The sequence below is a fragment of the Ammospiza caudacuta genome, chromosome 2 (genome assembly GCF_027887145.1).
Source record: "Ammospiza caudacuta isolate bAmmCau1 chromosome 2, bAmmCau1.pri, whole genome shotgun sequence".
NCBI lineage: Eukaryota > Metazoa > Chordata > Aves > Passeriformes > Passerellidae > Ammospiza > Ammospiza caudacuta.
In genome coordinates this window covers 61192866-61212307 of record NC_080594.1, presented here as the reverse complement: position 1 = coordinate 61212307, position 19442 = coordinate 61192866, and the positions used below count along the sequence as shown (strand labels likewise).

Here is a 19442-nt window from a genome sequence, read left to right as displayed (position 1 = left end):
AAAACTTGAACTATTAAATATGTGGTACAGTCTACCTTCCATAGATGAGAGGTCTGAGTCCCTGTAACCTATCATGCTAACAAACATCACACAACTCAAAGGAAACTGATATCTTCTAAGTTCATTTCCACAAGTCAAATACAATTAATCCAACCTCTAAAATTTAAATTGTTAAAACTACCCAACAAGTAAAGGATAATAGGAAAAAAAAAGGACAGAGAAGCAGAACGGAATATGAGGAGCTTTTACTGTCTCCTACTGAGGAAAAAAATTTGTTAGACTTTCAAGATATGTGTAAAAGACATATCTAATGATATGTCTCTACCAAAGACTATATTGTAAGGTATTTGTTCAGCTTCAAGGCCTCTTAATTCCCTAGCTATTGTTTTCCCCCATGAGTTGAGCAAACTAGAAGCCTGTTGAGCCACACTAAAATAGATGACTACTTACTGGATTGAAGTAATAGAATCCTACAATCTCAAATTTGCTCTGACTGCTCTTAGAGAGAGGTGTCACATCTGCCAACTTCCAGTCACCTGGGACTTCCATAGTTGACAAGGACTGCCAGTAAATGGCTGAATATGAGAAGGCTTTCTCCAAAGTAAAAGTATCAGCAAAAACTTCACAGTAAGACACAGGCCTACTAAAGCCACATTCAGCCACTTTAAAAACTAAAATGTCACATTTTAATGAAAACTTAAAGCTATCTTTTTCCTTAATAAATATTTTTAAAATCTTATGCTAGTTCTTTAAAATAAAATGTATTTAATAAAAAAAGTTATGAATGTGTAATTCCATTCCAAGATGAGATAACAAACAGGCATACCATCCATCCAAAAAAGTGTATCCCATCTTTTGTAACAAAAAAATTTTACTTTGTAGATGATGATTAGCTACAGTTTTGCATTTTTGAGCTTAGGCCTCAAACATACCGAGTTACACATATTCCAAATGTGATGTTCAAATTTAATGAAAATCAGTGTAATAGTAACTAAAACAATTAGTCAAATTAAAAAGGTAACTTAAGAACTAATTCAACACCTTCTGTAATGGAGGAGGGGGCTACATCATCACTATTCTGCCTACCTCCCCACTGAGTTAATCAAATGTTTTCTGGGTAGGTTTCATAGCTAGTTTTCTCCTGTGAGTTTAGCAAAATTACAGAGCAGATCCTGTTATCCACTCCTTTTTTTATTTAAATACCCACAAAAGACAGAGAAATTGCAGTATACCAGAGTACTGTCAGCCAGGCTAGCTGGTATCCAAAGAGGGAATCCAGCAGTCTGCAGCAGTTAGTTTTTCAGCGAGGATGAATGGCCTGAACTGGTGAGGAGCTATTTCATGATGCTGTATCATGGCACAGAATGAAAAGCAGCTAAAGAAATGAATTTATTCGAGTTTCGAATCACAAAACTTGGCTAGAAAAATTTACCCTAGGAAATGAATCAACATATGATGAGAGCATAAATATGTAAATGTGACAAGAACTGGAACAGTCCTTCATTTCAGTCATTGATCTTTGTTTCCCCAGTCACTGATTTCACCTTCCTCCACACAATTTTATTTTCCATTTTTGAAGTACCATACATCAAGTGATCTGGTTTTACTTCCATTACCCCTTACCTTAACATGACAGTCAGGTGTTTTTGCAACAGTACCTGCAAATTGTATTTACAAGAAATTATGTCCCTGCCTTGGCAGGGTCCAGCTATTTTAGCTGCTTTACAGCAAGGGTCTTAGTAAGAGAGCACAATTACATCAAGTATGTGAAACATTTTGCCTCGTGGCCTGAAACCAGGCCCAGCAGAAGGCAAACTGAGGTTCTCAACAGATTTATTAGTAAAAAAACCTACAAATAAATAAACCTAGGCAAGGTTTATTTTCTGTACAGGAATAAGGGAGGAGGGCAATTTAAATTTTTCTTCCTGATGAGCAGCAAAATAAAAAGAAAATTACATGCTTGACAGATACCTAACAATTTTGAAGTTAGTTATCACTGTTAAATCACTTTGACTCAGAGCACCATCCATCAAGTCCATATTGCCTATGGATATTATGATCCCACATATTACAAACTATTGCTCCTTTCCCCATAGTAGGAAATAACAGCTGAAAAGGAAGTGGAATATACATGTAACAGATACAAAAGCAAGCAAAAAGAATCTCACACTTCTTATAAGGAATTACAAATACATGATCCTCACATTACATCACAGATATTCATCTATATGCCCTGCACATCAAAACAAGACACCAGAGTCTGAGCTGCTAGCCTAACAAATCCAGTTGAATGCTGACACTTTAAGAAGCATGAATGAAGTATTGCAAATGATTATACCAAAATCACTTCTATGAGATAAAAGGCTGCCATACAGAGCTCCTTAACATGCATTTTTATTTTAGATAAAAGATATATTATGCCAACATCAACAAAGATTAATTTCATCCAAATATTGTTGATGTCTACCTAATATTTCTCTCTTTGTCTCTTCTTTGAAGGAGAAACTAAGAAAATGAATAGAAACATTCACAATTTTGAGTGCACTGCTTGTCTCTTCCTTCTTCAGACTTCACTATTTTACTTCTTGTTCTAGGTACACAGACACCGCAGTGCTAGTCAGCCCATGAAATTATACTTTGTGACAATGTGGCTGTGGCTAACTTCCCAGCACATCAAAAACTCACTGCCACCTCCAAGGCAGTAAGTTAATAAATCAAAGAATCACACAATTTTCACTCAGTGGTTAATTTTTGTTAAAAGCTGAATCAGTCTTACATGTCTTTAAGAAAATATAGGAAGTTTTTTATCTGTGTACACAAACATACATACATATGCACATACACACACACTCTCAAATATTATAATCTCACTCTCCAATATTATTATAATTTCATTCAATTAATCTCACATCTTATTTTATAATTCCCTTTCTAATCTGCTTTGATTAAAAGAAGCCAAACTCCAGACTGGGTAGTGCTACTCCAGGGGATTTCATGTAATGTTCATTTTACAGACAGTATAGTTTAAGGAGTAATTTTTGTCACTTCGGGTGTTTAATTGTTTACTACATGAAGTGTTTCAAGCCATGTCAGAAGACTATTCTTCTGGTATCTTGACAATCAATTTTACATTTTGCCATTGTATAACTTAGGATGCTGGTGCAGTTAGGGATGAAAAAGCATTGAACTAAAATGAGTATGTTCACATAGTTCAAAGACACTGCAAAACAGAGTCTAATTCTGTACAGACAGAAAGGACAGTGAAATACATATATATCCACTCAGTGGATGCAGTTCAATCAGCAAATCTTCAAAAACATGACGTTATATTTTCAATTGTTCAGCACATAACCTTAGGACAGCTTTCTACTTATTCCAGCCTCAGTTAAGTTGAATGTCTTGAAGAGAAAAGACTGTGTACTTTATTACATGGTTTGTGTTTGGGAAGCTTCCTTCATAATGCAAATGCTGGAAGATAAAGAGTAAACAAAAATGGGCATTCTGGACAATGTCCTTTGCAACACAATCCTGGAGCAATACACTTCTCAAGCACTAACAAAGTGGATTAGCTGCTCTCCCAAATTCACCTGCTACATTAAAATAATGTAGGATTTCCTTAGATTTAATAATTATTAATGCAGAAGGCTGCAGTAATGAGAATTTAAACCAGGGATGTGACTTATGTATCTGTACACACAAAAGAAAAAGCAAAACTATATAGAAATGGGGAAAAAAAAGGACAAATAACTCAAATCTAGTTCCCTAATTTTTGGAAATACAATAGGCTATTAGAATCTTCTTACTGGTTCAATGAAGTTGACAGCTTAACTGTCAGATTTATAGAGGCAGAAAGCCATTTTGCAAGACAAGTCTTCTATCAATAAAAGTAAAATCTGAAGGTGCCATTTGAATACTTATGTAATATAAAGTAATTCTAATTACTTGATATACAATATAATTAAACCATGCAATAAATTAGAGAATAAAACCAATAGGTTACTTAATTAGCTCAGTAATAGAAATAATGAAAATTTTGAGGCTTTTAACAGTGAATTAACATCTGAAAGCCAAAATTAATGGCCCAAAGTAAAGACAAGCAAACAAAATTTTCTGCTGTCAGTACATGAATTAAAACAAATAATTCGCCATTACCTCATCATAAATTCTTTATTTTACATTATTTTAATTGGCAGTGAATTTGATAGTTCAATGTTTACCATTATTTTAATGATCCATTTCTGAGGTAAATAAACCCCTTTTGTTTCAGCCTTCATCAGATATCTCTTCTAACTACCTAACTCCAGCTCTCCCACTTGATTCACTCTAGTACTAAGAAATACTGATATGTAAGAATATTTGATATGCTGGCCTTTCAATATATACTTCAATATGGAATTTCAACAACTGCTTCCAAAGGACTGCCTCTCCAATGTATTTTAATTAAGTATCTGCCATCATATTCCATAATTTCATATTAAAATATAGCAGATGTTTTGAAACCTCTGAGATAATAACTTACAGCACCTAATCTGTCACTATTAAATGTGGAGCTATAAACAACTACAATATCTTAACAGTCACTCAGAGACCACTTTGTAAACCTTTCTGTGTCTGCAAACCCAATGAGTCACTAAATTAAAGTTTTTTCTGGTCACAAGATGCCAGATTTTTTTACAGTGTATTATTATTCAAAGTGTAAAATAACTACATTAGTATATTATGACTTGCTTACAAAGAGCCTCCTATATCTTAAACAACAGATAAGTTTTATTGAAGGTGTAGAATTCAGACACAGGATGTCCTGGAAACCACACTTTCAAGCTCTGCTGTCTTCTCTGGGGTGACATGAAGAGCAAGCATGAGAAAGGAAATGGTACAAAAATCTGAAAAGGAGAGTCTACTACCTTCAGTCACTCACATGAATTCACCTTTTCTTTGTCTCAGCTATGTCAACTGAAGCAATCCAAGCTCTTTAGGGAATATTTTGTTTGTGCTTCCTATTGATCTCAGTTAATAGCTTGTAGTTTAAAGAAGAGTAGTGTCAGGCTTCTGTAATGCTCTGAATTAGTACAGCATCTGCAAATCTCAAAATCATTACATTAAATCATTGAAATTCAGGCACCAGTGTAATCTGTAAAATTTTATAGCTCAATAATAGAATGGAATAATTAGACTATGATGGTTCTAAACATAACTATGTACCATATTTTATGCATGTAACAAAAATGCAGGATGAGAAAACCTCAGCTGGAACATCATTATCTAGGAGATTCATCTTTCATATTTCCAGTATTTTGAAAGTGTTCATCTAAATACCAAGTATTTATTTTCCTAAATTCCATTCAAAGCTTGAACACACATTGGTTATAAATATGATGAGTAAAACATGAGCTCAGCAAAGATGCAACAGATTCCAACAGATTTTAGTACTTTGGTGTCTTGCTAAAGCTAAATCTTGGTCTGAAGTACTGCTGTGCTGGATTCTGGCAAAAACCTTTCAACTGAAAATTCCTAACCAACTGAGGAAGGTGGTCATCTTAGACCTTGATCTTAAGAAGCAAATCTTCCCAGAGTGTTCATGTTGGAGCGAGATGACTCAAAGCAGAGTGAGACAGCCTCACTTTGTACAAATCAAAGTCTGGGATCAAAGTCTACAGACAAATACACAAGTAACAGACCATCTCACATCTCAGTGAGCTTCTTACAGTCCTTAACACAGCGGCTCTTACAGATGTTAGTTAATTAATGCTATTACACCATGGGTCAATTGCCTTGACTATCCTGTACCAAGGGTGAGGATAAGGCTGCCCCTAACAGCAGACAGGTGTGGAAGTGATAATAGTCTATGAGTTAATCCCAGAACCTACACAAATGCTCTGATCTTCTGGTAAATGAGAAGCCATTTACAGCCCTAAAACAGAGTACAGTGCTTCAAATTATCTCCTATTGTGCAATCCTCACATTTCCAGATAAGAATGAAATAATTTGAAGTCCCAGAAGTAACTAAAATAAAACATATTTTAGATTAATTTTTAATTCTTCATTCTGATGATTTTTCACTGCTCAAAGCCATTTATTGTGGTTTCAAGAAAATCTATTTAAAGGTTTCTTGAAAATTTGGAAGCTGAAAAGGAGATCATTGGGAATTTAAGAAAAAAAAAAAGAAAAATGTTTCTTTAAAAGAGAGAACAAAGTTTCCGGTTTTCTCTCACGAAACACCTTTATGATGGTGATATCATTAACCTCTATTGCATCACCAACCAAAAACTCTTTTAGATAACTCCTTTAAATTCATACTGCATCACAGCAACTCTCCCATCCTATCTAACCAGAAACCTAACTTCTGTAAAAATTTTAGGTATCTACGAAAACAGACATTACACATGAAGTGTGAATTTTACTTGCATAATCAGAAAGGAAATCTCCACTGATAACCTATGAAGAGAAATCTTACCTAACCCAAGTAATTCTGTGACTGTGGCATATCAGCTACTGGTCTGGAGCAATATGGATGGCAAGAGTGTTTAAATCATTATTTTATTCCCGGTCAACAGTGAGGTTTCAAATCAAATCTCCCAATTGTCTCCCTTTACTGTGCTTGGGTTTCACAACACAGAGCAGTCATTAAACACATGAACTAGATGCTTTCACAATTAAACTAGATCAGAAGATTCACCTAATCTTCTGCATACACCTAATGTACTGCAAATGTTGAGGAAGACAATAGCAAGGGCAGTGCTCATCTAGCTTGCACAGAATGGACCTTACTCTTACCAAAAATGGTCTGTCTAAATCAACCCTGTAGTACTCTTAAGAGACAGAGTAGCCTTAGATTTGGATAAAGATAACATTTATGACAATAACGAGATTATTGTGCAAGGGACTTTCTACTTGGATTAGAAACACAACAATCCATACATTGATTTTTCATAATATAAACCACGACTTCCTTCAAACTACTTGTGAATCATGACTAGGTGGTGTGTGACTGCAACTTGCCTGGTCAAGATAAAAAGCGCTGCCATCCCGGATCTCTCGCCGCTGTTTGAGGTCGGTTTCTGTGGTGTCCCTCGACAGTGCGATATATTCAACCTCCCGCTTTGTCAGCTCCTGAGGACAACAGCCTAAAGTTATTGCAGAAATAACACTAGAACCTGAGTTACTGAACTTTTAAGAACACACCTAATGGTATAATTGTACAAAAAAAGCTCTAGGCAGCAGCACAGTGATCTGAAATAAATCTGGACAAAATCTAGTATCTCTTATTTTTAAAATGTTAACAGCATGTTCTTCCTCAAACAAAATGGTTTGAATTTCTGCTCAATAAACTTTTATTTTCCCCAAACCTATTCTAAAAGAGCTATATATGCTTTCCATTGAACATCTGTAACATCCTGTAGGTTAATCTTCTGGTTCCAGACTCTGAAAAACAGCCAGCATCCACAAATCAAAATCAGAAGTTTTCTGTGAAAGATTGAAATGTTCAACTCTCACAGTTCATTAACACTTATAGCGTGATGTAGCTGTGATTGTTACCTGCACATGCCCTACCAATACACTGATGAACTGTATTACTCTTATCCTCTCTTCCTTGGCTGTAATGAGATGCACTCTGCATCTGTAAAACTAGGCTATTAAAGAAAGGATAATCCTTGGGTTATTGTTTTTCTTATTTTGATTCAATGTGAGATATGCTCAGAATTTGCAATCTTAAAGGAATAAAAACAACTCCCCCTTGTATTTACAACAGATATTTCTGCTACTTCCATATCTGGGTTATCATGCATTCTGCTTAGGAAACCAATTCATAATGAAATGCTCTTCATCCTTATTTCTCAATTAAAGATGTACCTCTTAACAGGCAGCTTTCAACTACAGCTGTATGAAAAAAATAAAGCAAAGATATGAAACCCAATTAAAACTATTTTCTTTCCACTTTTGCAGTGGGTTACAAAGCCACAAATTTATGTTGCATGCAGATATAGTTACACTTTCTTTTAACTAAAGGGGCAAAAAAGAGTGTTTTTCAACAATTAGCCCTGTGAAGGAATGCATAATAGCTTTCAGCAACAGCAAAGAGAAGTTTTCCAGGCTTATATATTTTCATTAAAGGCACCACAGCATGTATCAGCTCACACGGAAATACCAGCCTTCACATAATTTTTTGGCTTGGCATTGAATCAGTAAGCGGCAGCCTTTCTAATAGATCTCAAGTGCATACAGTCTGTGGCATAAATAAGAAGGTACATTCTATATCCTATCCCTGGATATCAGGTGTTTTCCCAAGTCCTCTTTTTAGGTTATTCCAATCTCTTATCATTTATTTTAAGGAACACATCAAACTGTCAAGTAGCACATCTGGTTTGCTGAATTAAGAAACCTTTTCTCCCCTTGACAAAGTTCAGAGTCTTGTAGCTTTCTCCTCTATGCTTTACCTCAGGGAGGTAGCCTTTGAATTAGTATATTTTGATTTTTAAAGGAATGCCTGATCTTTATGACAACTATTTATACACCTCCATTTGTGTACCCTCTGCTCAACCAGATTCCAGACACAGCTCACAGCAGACCTAATCCTACCCACATCACGTTTTGAGGCAGACATCCCTCCCCCCGATCATTTTAAGGGCACTGACTTTTTAAATGAGAAATTTTGTGCATGGTGCTGCCATGGTTCATGCAGATGGCTGTAGACAAGTCCTTCCCACATTCCAAGAGAGGATCATACATGCATCTACTCTTTCTAAACACTCAGAATAACTGTTCCCAAATGTTACTCAGAACACTTCTCTCCCAAATCCTTTCCTTCGTTTCTTTTTTTATGTAATGAAGCAAAAACGATTTGCTGTCTGTAGCACAAGGCAGATATCTTAATCTTCTAACATACATAATGCCGAGAACAACCTGTTTCTCCATTTGTGATAGCATATGGTAACACAGTTTTCCAACTCTTTTTATTCCCCTGGAGTTTAAGCAGAAAAATATGTATTAAAATGTCTGTACTTTCTATTTGTCTGTTAACAAAAACTGAGCTTTGAAAAGCACACTTATGAAAAAACTTATTTACTTCCTAAGTAGCTTGCTGTAAGATCCTCTAGGACTACCTTTTACCATTTGTCTGGTATAAGAATGGCTGACATTAATAACAATGTCTCCAACACATTTAAACCAACACACTCACCAGGTACTGCATGGCAATTGATCTCCGGAGAGGCCCAGGAGGCCCAATAAGAAAAACATCTTGGCCAAGAAGATCTTTCTGCATTATCCATCTTAAATGGTGGACTACAGACTGGGCCAGAGACTCTGTCACTTTGAAACACAGAGATAAGAGCAGGTTATTAAATTTTGAAGTGTTAGATACCCGGCCATTCAACACTTTCTTTGAGCTTATCTCCAAAATGAAAATACACAAAGCTGTACTGCCCTAATCTGGACAGCTGAAAAACAGAGAATTCCACACAGAGTTTATATCAGACCACTTAACTGACATATAAAAGTTTATACATCTATCTTACCTATTTCTTTTTTCTCTGCACAACTTCATCCTTCAAAAAAACAACAACCAACATAAACCAGAAAAATAGGTTGTGGATTTGTATTTCACATTAAACCGATCAACATAAAAACTGGTTTTTATTACTCAAGGTTGAGTGGACTCCCCAACATCAGTTAATGTACTATAAATACATTATACAGTCACATAATATATTTACAAAATATAATTTCTAAAATATTTATCCAGCCTACATCTCAATGCTTCTGTGAATTGTGAAGCTGAATTAAACCCAAAAGAACTCAGATTGCACCAGACTAGGATTAGTGTTCAGGGACAAACTTAATTTGCTGCATGTTTTAAAGACAACTGCATTCTTGTTTATATTTTGACACAATAAGTCACAGAATTAAATTATTGAGGAAACCCAAACTTTGGCCTATCACTACATTTATACCATACAGCTTCCAAAATCACAATTAAAAAAAAAATTGAAGCAGATCTATTTACTTCTATTAAGAAATACCTATATGCATTAATTTAAAAAACAATAACCTGATGATAGTTAACTTTTATCACATGTATACAAATGTTGGCAGCACTGGAAAGCATCATGCAGAAACAGCATACTGAAGGAGCCATACATCACACTCATTGCCATACATCATCCTATCCCCAGAAAAGTCCTTCACACACTTCCCCAGCAAAGCCTGGCTCTTTCTCAGCCACAAGCAAAAAGCACTAGTGTAGGAGGAGAAGGGGAACAAGCAAGTCAGGAGGGGGATTTATGAAGGCATGGGTGTGTATGGCTGCTTTCAGAACAGTCTGACAAGACCAATGATGAGGTTTGAAGCTGGAGGCTCAAGGGCAGTGACTGGGATCCTTAAGTGCAGTAAGAAAGGAGCAAGAGGCCATGAAATCTCCAAACTAATACTTGGTTATTCACCTTTTTTCAGTGTGATTATTGGGTGCAATTAGAAGCCAACATTTACAAAAACAAGCCCTGGTGTTACATCTGATACAGGGGCACCAGTATGTGCAGGACAGAGTCAAGAACAGCAGGCAATAGTGCCACTCAGTCCTGAAGGAGTTAAATTCGCTGCTGAATCTTCACAAACCACAATTAAAATCTATTTTTGTAAGACTACAGAAAGAGCATTAAATGACTGTGTAAGAATCAAGGAAGATTTTTCAAGCATAAGGGAGATTAAGGAAAATTTTAACAAAAATTAACTGAAGGTTTTGGTCATTGTCTGGCATTCAGGGAATCCATTTGAAATCATCTGCTTCCAGAGAAATTTACAATATCCTTACTACCAATGTGAACAGAAATAGCATACACATGCAGGTGGGCAATCTATGCATTAGGATTGTCAGACTAATTGTAAACAAACATTTCAGGTTTACCCTATTTTCTAGTTTTGTTTTCTGACCAACTGTAATTAGTGTGTCCAGGATTAGCTTTCACATATGGTGTGGTGAGATCATATGAATGTAAAATGTTTTCTTCTTCATTGCTGAAGTACTGCATTCCAAAAGCAATGCACATTGTACCACACACAGCTGGGCAAGTGCAAATCAATTCCTCACAGGAAAAACATGTCCCTTTCTACAAGATTTTCAAGGAAATTAGGGAAATTCCTACTAGATACATTCTTTATGTATCTATAATAAAGGGAAATAAAGGGTAATAGATAACAGCAGAATAACTGCTGTGTCCAAACTTTGCTACTGGACAGGTATGGGAATTTGAAAAGCACCACACAAAGAAAAAGTATTATCTTAAAGGTATGATTAAAATTTTAGGACAGATCTCACATTGATTTTACTTCTACCTGGACGAAGCCAATGTGCCTCTAGTGTACTCCTACAATAGCTGGTCTCAAAAGTAAAATACTTTGCTTGCAGTGGAAAAGTAAGCTTGGAACTCTCTCATGTCAAAATTTATGCACTAGAAGCACAGCAAAACCAGCTTTGACACAGCCTGACTACAAATGCCTCTGGCATAATTCTCATTAATATGTGTAGCTATCTTTTTCATTTTTAGGATGGTCTCAATAGAAAAAACTTGGCTCACACTTCAAAACAGTACCATAAATAGCAACAGGAGTTTAGAATATTCAGCAGCATCTGCAAGAAAAACTATCATGTAAAAGAGAACATGAGTGCACAGCATTCAAAAAAATATAAAATATTAGATGTGATCCCCATAAAAAACCTTAAGTAATTTAAAGGCACTTATATTATCATTGCGTTCAAACAGTCCAAATGTACTCTGCAATAGCAATATATAAAAATTACAACTTAATATCTGAGAGTCCTGCTTTTTTTGAGAAAAGGTCACAAAAGACAGTTCCTTATTGATACATTTCATAGAAAAAGGCTTCCTTGCTTCCCCATTCACATAATTCTCCTCACAAACAGATTACAGCTAGATCAATTATAATACATGTTTTCAATCACAAAGTAGCACATTGACATCTGCAAACTCACTCAAAGAAAGTCTGCTACAAATGATGCCAATGATTCCAAGCTAGCATTCCCTATGGTGAACTGTCAAGAGAGCAGCTTCCACTTGTCAGTTCCTTCAGTTCTAACATGTAGTATCTGTACATTGTTCAGATACTAAACCTACTTCACCTTCCCAGTTGTCTTTTTAAAATTAGAAGAATGTAACATTTTCTTGTACATGCAGTCAGTGCTGCAGTTTCCAAAGCACAGTATGCTTTTCAAAAGCAACCTCAGATGCACATACACAGTATCTTGTATTTAATTTATATAATTTTGGACTACTTGTACTGTGTTCTCTGCATTGCAAGGCTTTTAGGTTATCTCTAATATGACTTATGAAAAAAAAATCCTCTCTATTCAAGAGCTATATATCAACTATACCACAAGTACCATATAATAATTTTCTTGACAGTTTTAGAAGACAGGGCAAATGCAGCAAATATATTACAACAAATTCTATTACTTATCTGATGAGTCAGATAGCATCTAATGCAAACTGGGATTGCACAATCTGTTTAGTGCCACTCTGCTGATTTGCAGCAGTTAAATAGTAGGCCGTATATTCTTAATCTGCAGGATGGTGCATAGCAAGCCTCTGCAGTATGTTCTCTAAGACACCATCTGGCACATGCAGGAGAGTAGCTGGTGCTACAATTTGCTATTCCTGTGTACCAAGGACTGACAGCAAAAGAAATTGCATTCTATTGATTTGTAATAAGTGATGAGTAGAACAGCACCTAGCAGAATCTGCACAAACATTCTGTAAAGTGAGCAACTGAAGCTGAACAGAGAAATCCTAAAAAAAGAAAAGTAGAAAATGTTTTAGATAGATTTTGAAGCAAACACAGCAGCTGCTCTCGTTTGATCCACAAATCAGCTTTTGATAAAGCCAAGACTGAAATGGCTATGCTAGCCTCAGAAATATTCCAGTTCACTCATACTTGAATTCTTGGCACACTCACTGAAGCTCTAAGATTCGTTGCAGATACCAGACATTATCTGCTGGCAAGTCCTTGTGTCCCACCTACAGAAGAAATCCCATAAATGAAGGAGATGTGTAACTCTTCCCACTGTTCAGATGGTTAGGTAAACTAAGAACACCTGTTCCAGATGTGGTACAAAATACAGCAGAACTCCTGTCCCTGTATGACTCTGGTCGATCTCATAATAACCAACAGGCACTTAGAAAACATCAACATACATAATTTCAGCAGAATAAAAAACACCTCTGTATACCCTGAACTTTCACTACAAGGCACACTCCAAGTCTGAAAATGGCTCCTTGTTTCAGGAGAGCTATAACTTAATGACAGGAGCAAGATGTCCCTCCCATCTGAATACCAAGGGGTCCTGTGGCTGTCCATGGCTGTCTGCAACACATCCAACACAGGGAGCAGCACCTGTAAAACACAGCTAAGGGAGAAGGGACAAGGAAGGAGGTCTTTGTCTAAAAACATAAATACCTTTCAAAAAGGGAATTTTTATTTTTCTTTTAAAATGAGCTCACTGAGACTTACTTCACAGCTTGCTCAGCCTGGGGGACGAGGAGGAAAAAGAGTGAGCTGGCCAGGACAGGGTGAAGGAGGCAGCACGGCCAAGGTAGAGAGGGAGGCACTGCTATGTGGTCTGCTTTCAGCTGCTGCCATTTAGCAAATAAAACATTGCTGCTCTTCCCATTTAAAGCTTATGCATAGAACCCAAAGAGTTTTCAGTCTCATAATGTGGTTACATCACAGACAGTTTTCACTGGAATACTATTTTTCCTCATAAATTTTTTCATGGGAACACTCTTCATTCCAAAAATTTTTGGTCTTGCGGTGTTAAGGAAACAAGTTGCAAGTTTTTGCAGGGGCTTAGAAAGGGGGAAGTTACTTCTTGAATGAGACTGTAAGCTCATTTATCAATTCCTCTGAGTTGATTACTTCACAGGAAGGTGTTAGTTCTACACAGATAAATCATATTCTCCATCTAAGTAGAAATTAAAAGATAATATAAAGGAAACATGTAAAACCAAATAACTTTCTGGAAGAAACCCTGAATGGGATTCTGAAGACTAAGTTTCTCCCTGTGACACAAACATGGAATAAGTGAAACTATTCCTAGCTGGATGTGCTACTCAGAAAAATACATAGTCAGAGCAGTTATCCATAGCTTATACTCCAACTGGAGGGACATAGTGTGTCTGCTTTTGAACACAACAGCTCAGGCCAGCATCAAAAAGTATGAGAGAATCTAGGATAAAAACCAAGAAAAATTTTCATAAGATATTTGAATTGAGTCTAGGAGAGAAATAACTGTTTTCCAATATGCAAGAGAGAACCACCATGAAGAAAAAAAGTTCTCTGCATCAAAGCTATGCTAGATAGAATAAACCCCTGGCAACTAAAAGTGTGCCCAAAAAAACTTAAATGAAGCATTCCAACAAGCTTTTTTCACAAAAGAATCCTTAATTACCGGAGCAAAGTGTGCAGAGAAGTTCTGAAATCTACATCATGAGCACATTTTAAGAACAAGGAGGACAAACACCTCTCAGGAGCGGTTCAGATTCAGCTGACCTTGCTTTGAAGCACAAGGAACAGTGGGGACAACTCCCTGAGCTCCATCTAGACCTTCTCTGTAGGTTTCCATGTCCCCATGTTTGCCTGTGCCTCACTCAGTACAGACAAAATAGGGACAATAATGCAAAACATCCAGAGCTCTACTGACAAAAAGCCCACTATTTCAGATTCTGGATTGGTCGGTAACACCCAAACAGCAGAACAGCTGGAAGCCTGCATGAAAACTCAAACTGTTGAAATCATCATCATCTCTGACAGCAGACACCTTCCCTGAGGCTAGGAATGAAGAAATGTAATGAATGAAGTGTTTGTTAGCATGAAATTACAGTCATCCTGCAATACAACCGGTCTCTAGAAAGTGTTACACGCTGACACTCAGATGTAAAGTTAACACAAAAAAGAACGAGCACACATTCCAGTGAAAAGCTGAGCTTACTTAAACCAAAAAACTGAGCATACATCAGTCCCAACTTCAATATGTGGCACTTACGATCCTGTGAGGACAGAGATTATTACACACACAAACATTCTGCTTGAATTCCTCACAATAATTATTGTTTCATATATTTCAACTGAAAAAAAACCCCGAACTAAATTAGTAACTTAATCCCTTGTACACACACATATCACTTCTGATCACACACTGGAGGGGTGCTCAGATTGAGGACATCTGGCAAAAATGACACTGAAATTAATCTTCCACAATTCAGTGCAGTTGCATGTAAACTCACTTGAATGCACTTGCACCTTCACAGAGCAGCAAAGCCCTGTTGCAGAAGAACTTCCCTTTTCCTGCCCTAACGAGGATTCGCCATCATTGAACAAAATGTCCTGGAAGAGCTTTGTTGGGAATCGTTTTGTCAAGATTAATAAATAGCTAAAATGTCAAGTACATTGTCATTTTCATAACATTTCCAGAAACTATTAAGGAAAGCAGTACACTGCCATGAATCACCCCAAAAAAGGGTGCATACTTGCAATTCAATTTTAGATCTAAACTATCACAGAAAGTCACACAAAGTTTCTACAAAATATAATTAAAGAAACAATCTTGCTTTCAGACATGGTGAGACTTTTAAAATGTAGGGCTTATTTTCACTGATAAAAGAACAAGCAGCACAAAAATAAGTGCCCTCTTTCTAGAACGTGTCAGACACAGTTGACAGAAATCCCATTAATAAAATTCCCCTGTGCATGACTCATTTTTACTTGTCACTTACAAAAAGAACTCAGATTTTATGTACCTTTAATTATCGTCTTCCAAGAAAAAGCAATTTGCCAACAACAGCAAAACAAATTAATATTTCACATGAACACAAAAAATGGAGAACTTTCATAGAGAACTTGCTAGGACCTAGCAAAAAACCAGAAAAGCAAAGACATGGAAACATAGGGCAAGCAGCAATACCTACCCTATCCATTTCTGCAAAATGTAATATGGTGCAATAAAGAAGTTAAAAATCAGTCTAATTTGGTACCACAAAGAAATAGTTTGGTATCAGTTATGTGACAAAATAACAAATGTAAACTTTTGTAGGTACTTCATACATTTACATTCTTTACTGCGTTATGATTTTTTCTGATTTTTAAGGCTATTTTTGAGCCTAGGAAACAATGCTGAGTTTAGCATATGTTATAATATACCTAAAATTTGCTGCAAATTATAGATATGCACTTTCAACATTTTAACGAGGCTTTTATCTGGCAGAAGAACAAAAGCAGAAACATTTTACTTCACACAAATGAGGAGCTAGGAAACAATATCATATGCAATACTAGTAAATGAACTGCAATTGCTTCAATTCCTTCCTCCTAGTTCTTACTCCACTACAAACATTGCAATGGCAGAGACCTTCTCAGGGATATTTCCCACTTAAGCAAATGATCTAATTATTTCTAGTCTTAGTTTAAAAGAAATCATGTAAGTACATTCTTAATTTAATATTAGCTACTAAAATAAATTTTAAAAATATGTGATGTTTTAGTTTATAAATTAGTATAAACATGCAATTCCATTTGATTTATACCAAAAATACTTGTATCTACAGCAGTCATTCATACAGCAAAAACAGAAGTACTCAAAAAAGAAGAAAAGAATCTGTTAAGTAATTCACATACACTCTCTAAATATCTCACAAGATGATAATCAACTTTGTCTTGGAAGTCAATACAATCTACTTAACTCCACTGCAGGAATATATCTTTGTTCTCCATAGTAAGATAACCAAAGAACTTAAACACTAAGGGTGAAAAAAGTCCTAAGTTTAAATATACAAAGAAACTGCACTCAGGTATTTGAAATAAATTTTCTGCTATGAAATACCTTAGTATTCCACTTTACTTAATTTTAACTCATTTGATACTTAGGTTTACAAGCAAAATTTTGTACCTTAAATAAGCCTACTTACAGTACAGGACTACTATGTGACAGCAGTACCCCAAGGGTGACACAGGCTCCTTTTAGTCACAATTTTTTTTTTTTTTAAAGAGAGAAACTACTAATAATACATATGTTCTAGTAAGTGTTACTGTTACTTGGTATCAGACTTATGTTAGTAACAAAAACATTATTACATGGTATCAGATTTTAGCAAAGATCTCATTATTCTGTACAGTTCCATGCTTAATAACTTTTTCAGTATCAGTTTTCAGCCACTTTTTCTTATAGTCATTAAACGGAAAAATCTCTCCTTTGATTCTACCAAATGCTTTCGTAATTCTCTTACCTTCTCAGTCCAAAGAACTGAAAGAGATGTTAGAGTAACTTAGAGCTAACATTTAACTTGATGAAAAGTGCAGGTTGAACAAAATGTGTAATAGCGAAAAAGCATTGGTAAATTGTAAGAGTGAAATGCATTGGTAAAGCATTGTTATAATTAACACCTTTGGTACAGCACAGAAAATGAGCAAGCAAATTAATCTACCAAAATTATAAATAAGGAAAACGGATTGGCATAGACAACTGATGTCCTTGATGCAAAATGAGAGAAGAGGAATACAAAATAAACAGTGAAAAGCAAAAATCTATTATTTAAGGAGCTGTAAAAAGTAATAATACTGTGCAACATTTCTCAACTGTTTGGCTGCAATCCCAGGGAGCTCACAAGGAATGGGATGTGTCATTACAGTCTAAAACAGAAACCCTTTCCTCATAGGCTACCCTGTAACAAGGGCTGGTACAGGACACTGGAAATTTTCGGTACCTTAGATCACCTGGTAGGAAAGTGACAGTGTGATGCCTACTGAGTTATGAGACCTCATCAGCCCACAGTCCAGATGCAGATCAGTAATCTGGCCCATCAGACTACTGGCAGATTTCACACCAGTTAAATAGTCAAAGCAAATAAAATCTTCTCCTTAGTATCACCCCCTCAACAGCTTGATCTAGCCGAAGATGTCCCTGCTCTTTGCAGTGGGGGTTGGACTAAATGACCTTTAAAGGTAACCTTCAACCAAAACTGTTCTATATTTCTGTATTTCTGCTACACCTTTCCAAGGGAAAATATTTCAGACAAAATGTTGTGTGACAAAATAGAGGTAAGAAACAATTATCTAAACATGTCGATATTAAGAGTCTACTATCCCAGTCATTACAAAATCAGGAATCACAGAAACACAGAATAGTTGAGGTTGGAAGGGACCTCTTGATGTCAGCTTGTCCAACCTTCCTGCTCAAACAGAACCACCTAAAGCCAGTCTGATGAACTGCAGTACTATTACTTAAGAAAACAATATAAACTTTTTATACGGCCAGCTGTGCAGTGCCAAGTCTATTGCTGATATTATCAATGCTATCCTTCTGAAAAATAAACAAAACAAAACAAAAAAAAAGACCAGTGCCTCAGGAGTTTTCTTGATTCAAAATGCTCTGTAATAAATTTAGACACAATCCTGGAAAGCAAATTCACTTGAAGTCAATGATTACACCCACTTTCCACCTGTAGAACTGTGCAATGACAGTCATTAGGAGTTCTCAGAGCTTTTCTCTGTGTAAACCGTCGTGTGAGACTTGCATACCATTTTAGAATACCACACGTGCTTGGTTTTGGTCTGCAAATTTATCTGACTGGAAAAATCAGTTGTTAGTGGATGTTTTTTAACTTGCATTCTAGATATCCAGCAGCCTAAATGTGAAAGTTCTGAACAAATGGCAAGTGATCATTTTGGATCTTCAGGAAATATCTGGCCTGTTACTGAGAAAAGCCACAATGCAAACGTGATTCACTTGTGATCCATGGTGCAAAAGGAAAAGCTCAAGAAGCATGTATTGTCTGTGAACAGCCAGGAAATAAGAATGGCTGCAAACCAGTGATGTCTGTAATAAGGTATCAAAAGATAGTGTGAATGAATTTTAGGCACATGCGTGCACGTTGTTAATGTGCATTATTGTCTGCATATTTTCCATTTGACAGTGTTTTTCATGACTATGCAACTGACTTCTCATTAACTTGATGGATCACAAAGATCTGTATGTTTGCTGACAACAATTATGTGATAACCTGGGAATACTAAATATCACAGCAAAAAACCACCATACATGTGCAAACTGCTAGGATGTATAATCATATCACAATTGAATGGTAATTCTAAATGGCCACAGTTTAATGACTATACAACTTGAGATTATGTTTAGAAGTAATCCCTGGATAAGAATCTTTTTTTACAAAAACTTAAACATACAGAAATTATTCTCTTGCTGTCCCATTGACTAATGGGATAATTTCTATTCAAAGTTAAGATTCCTACACAACCAGCTGAACCAGAGATAATGAGCTAAGCAAAGACAGCCTACCCCAAACTGCATGCTTCTTCAAAACATATTCCTTAGATAATTTCAGTAAAGTCAGGGAGGTGACTGAGTGAATAGAAATTTTTTTAAT

At 36.0% G+C, this 19442-nt stretch overlaps 1 protein-coding gene across 2 annotated transcripts in view; it reads right to left on the bottom strand.

Annotated features, from left to right (window-relative positions):
• VWA8 (von Willebrand factor A domain containing 8) overlaps positions 1-19442 on the bottom strand; it is a 182609-nt gene that overhangs the window by 150545 nt on the left and 12622 nt on the right. For both annotated transcript variants that reach the window (XM_058824855.1, XM_058824856.1), the window contains exons 3-4: positions 9179-9309; positions 7000-7110 (exon numbers count right to left, since the gene is read on the bottom strand). In XM_058824855.1, the coding sequence (XP_058680838.1) occupies positions 7000-7110; positions 9179-9309 (242 nt within the window). The remainder of the gene's footprint in view (positions 1-6999; positions 7111-9178; positions 9310-19442) is intronic.